The 3,002-nt window shown below is 54.5% G+C and overlaps 1 protein-coding gene across 1 annotated transcript; it reads left to right on the forward strand.

Annotated features, from left to right (window-relative positions):
• The first annotated feature begins 6 nt into the window (after nucleotides 1-6).
• SOWAHD (sosondowah ankyrin repeat domain family member D) lies at nucleotides 7-2,010 on the forward strand. Its single transcript, XM_006028505.2, has one exon. It carries the CDS (start codon nucleotides 53-55, stop codon nucleotides 953-955), a length of 903 nt encoding a protein of 300 aa, XP_006028567.1. The 5' UTR covers nucleotides 7-52; the 3' UTR covers nucleotides 956-2,010.
• The last annotated feature ends 992 nt before the right edge of the window (nucleotides 2,011-3,002 follow it).

The following is a 3,002-nucleotide window of genomic DNA, read 5'->3' on the forward strand; positions in this document are numbered from 1 at the left end:
TGTGTTGCGGGAGGCCTCCCAGCTGCAGCCAGAGGCAGCTTTTCACAGCCCAATGCCCAGCCCCAAACTTCAGATGATAACACCAGGGAACGTGAGTTTCCGGCGACTGTCCAAGATGGATCTCAGCAGAAGCCTAAGCAAGGGGAGCTGGGGACGCAGCTCTGGCAGTGCCCGGCTCTCCATAGGCCCAGGCAGCAACAGGAGGAGGGGGCTGAAGGAGGTCCTTCTGCAGAGCAATGGAGCTGAGGGTGCCATGTGGCTGGCAGCAGCCCAGAAGATTGCCAGCGGCAGCAGCCTGTCTGTGGGGGCACAGCCGGAGAAGGAGCAGCCACCGGAGCAGAGCCCTGATGAGCTGGCCCTGGCCCTGGACCCTCTGGAGCACGAATGGGTACTGACAGTGGCTCAGGGTGAGTCAGAGAGCATCCTGCGGCTGCTGGACATGGATGGGAGCCTGCTGAGCAGGAGGGATTTTGTAACGGGCTTCACAGCCCTCCACTGGCTGGCCAAGCACGGCCGCCATGAGGACCTGATCAAGGTGATTTCCCATGCACAAATGAAGGGCTACCCTGTGGACGTCAACATACCTGCAGCCAGTGGTGGCCTGACCCCCCTGCACCTAGCTGCCTTGCAGGGGCATGAGATGGTCATCAAGGTCTTGGTGGGTGCCTACGGAGCAGACACCAACCGGAGAGACCACAGCGGGCACAAGGCCTGGCAATACCTGAAAGCTGACTCCTCCCAGGAGCTGAAGGAGCTCGCGGGAGCTTTGGAGGAGGACCTGGCCCAACTAGGGGCATACAACACCAACAACAACTGCAAACCGTCCAAAGAGGGCTGTGCAGGGGCTGGGGACTGTGTGGACTCGGCGGCTGGCGGGGGAGGTCTGCTGTCCAGGCGATTGTCCTCCTTCCGGAGGTTGGTCAGGCAGGCATTTGCTTTCTTCCAGGAGCGTTAAGCTTTCCTTTGGGGCTAAGGCTCTGTGGGTTGTTGCCTGCAACCTCCGTCTAGATAGCAAACCCTGGGGAGGCAGGGACTGCCACTGAACCAGGGCTAGTCAGCAGCACCCAGGCTGGAGAGCTGGTGGCCTCTGCAAACCTGTGGCAGGCTAGAGCCTGCCCTCAGACCTGTGCATGTGCCTCCCCCATCTGCTCAGCCCCTTGGGGTTATGCACACATTGCCAGGGCAGGATTTGGCCCTGCAAGAGCTCTTTTGCCTGTGAGGGTCATTGCTCCCACAGCAGAACTTTCCTACCTTGAACAGAGGCCTCGCCAGCACCAGCCCTGCGGCCTTATGAGTTCCCACCCACCAGGCTCTCTGCACAGCACTGATTGCAACGGTTTGCCCTGGCGCCGGGGTGGGAGGGTGACTTATGAGCAGGCTCTTTGGCACTGATCCCATTCTGATTTCCTGCCTGCCCCCATGCTGTGAGTGAAGACAGTGGCCTGGGCACAGGCACGCCTTCCTTCTACAGAACCTCTCTGCTTGAAGTCACGAGCAGCGATGGTCACAGATGGACGGGAAGAGGAAGTGGGGGCTTGTGGTTAAAGCTGAGGGCAGAGTCCTGGGGATCCATTCTCAGCTCTGGAATAGACTCTGTGTGTAACCATGGACATGTCTCTGCATGTCTCTGTGCCTCAGTTTCCCCATCCATGAAACAATCCTCTGGCTCCCTGCTGGGCTGTGGGAAGACAGCAATTACTATTTGTCATGTACCTCCAGGCCTTTGAATGGAGGGTGCTGGCAAAGCATTATTAAATGTTTCACAACAGGCTGCTGAGAATGTGGCCTCTACATGGGGAAGCAGCAGCGGCTGTGCCTTGAGAGAGACAAATCCTCATGAAGGTTAAATATGGAGAAAAAACTCCATGGCTAAGGAGAGAGAGACTCCCAGAGCGAGGAGGGATGGGAGGGTCATGTGAGGGCAGTCACTCTCATGCAAAGGAGGAAAGGAAGGGAGCCAGGACAAACAGAGTCACTGGTGCCAGGGGAAAGGCAGCAGACCGGGAGGGTACCATGGCATTGCAGGAGGGAGGAGCAGTGGGAGGGTACCATGGCATAGGTGGGTACCATGGCATTGCAGGAGGGAGGAGCAGGTGAGGCATTGCCTGGATATGTGCAAAAGGTAGGAAGTAGATAAGGTTATCTGTAAGGAGCAGACTAGGGACAAGAAGCAGCTGCTGATATCTCGGTCTGAACGCCCTTAATTGCATCTGCAAGTGTATTAAAGGTTGAAGTCCTGGCTCACCTGTTTGAAGTGCAATCTATTTAGCTGGCATATGGCTCTTTGCCCAGTTTGATTTAAGTTACTTGCTGTGGCCACAAAAGCCGCGGCAGGATCAAAATATCCTCAGGTAAACATCCACCTCTTCCTCCCTGCCAGGCAGCACAGGGAGATCCTTCTGGTCTGATCCCTGGCTTTGTAGCCCTGCTCAGTGATACAACTGTAAAACTGCCTTGTGGGGGTCCTCAGGTCTCACGGATTTCTCTCCTGGATACAAGTGACAATGGTATTTTAGCTGGCCACTGAGAACACAAGGTTAGCCCTGGTCCCTTTGCTGATTGTGCAAGGCCACAGATCCTGCAGGCCAAAGGAGGTTCCTGTGCCCAGATCCTCAAAGGTATTTGTGTCCCTAATTCCAGGGGAGTTTACATGCCTAAGTGCTATGAGGATTTGGGTTTCTGTGATCCTCTTTGGGATCAGATTATGCTTTCACTTGCCCATGTCTGATAGAAACAACACTTGATCACTAAGGAGAGAGAGAATCTACATGACTCTCAGTTGTACTGGGACTGATTACCACTAAATTTAGCAGTTATAATACAACATATACCCTGGGAAGGGATCCATGTAGGTAATGCCTGATCTACAGAGTTTCAGGATTACTTTAACTATAATGATTTAGAAACAGATCTAGTATAAGGGAATGAATGCCACACTGACGTTGTTGCTGCATGCTAGCAGAGAATTGTTCACTTTAAGAGGGCTGCAGCAATTTCCCTAC

The sequence above is a fragment of the Alligator sinensis genome, unplaced genomic scaffold (assembly GCF_000455745.1).
Source record: "Alligator sinensis unplaced genomic scaffold, ASM45574v1 scaffold157_1, whole genome shotgun sequence".
Taxonomy (NCBI): Eukaryota; Metazoa; Chordata; order Crocodylia; family Alligatoridae; genus Alligator; species Alligator sinensis.

Coding starts and splice junctions, on each gene's coding strand:
- SOWAHD (XM_006028505.2), top strand. CDS start 53: ATGCCCAGCCCCAAACTTCAGATGATAACACCAGGGAACGTGAGTTTC.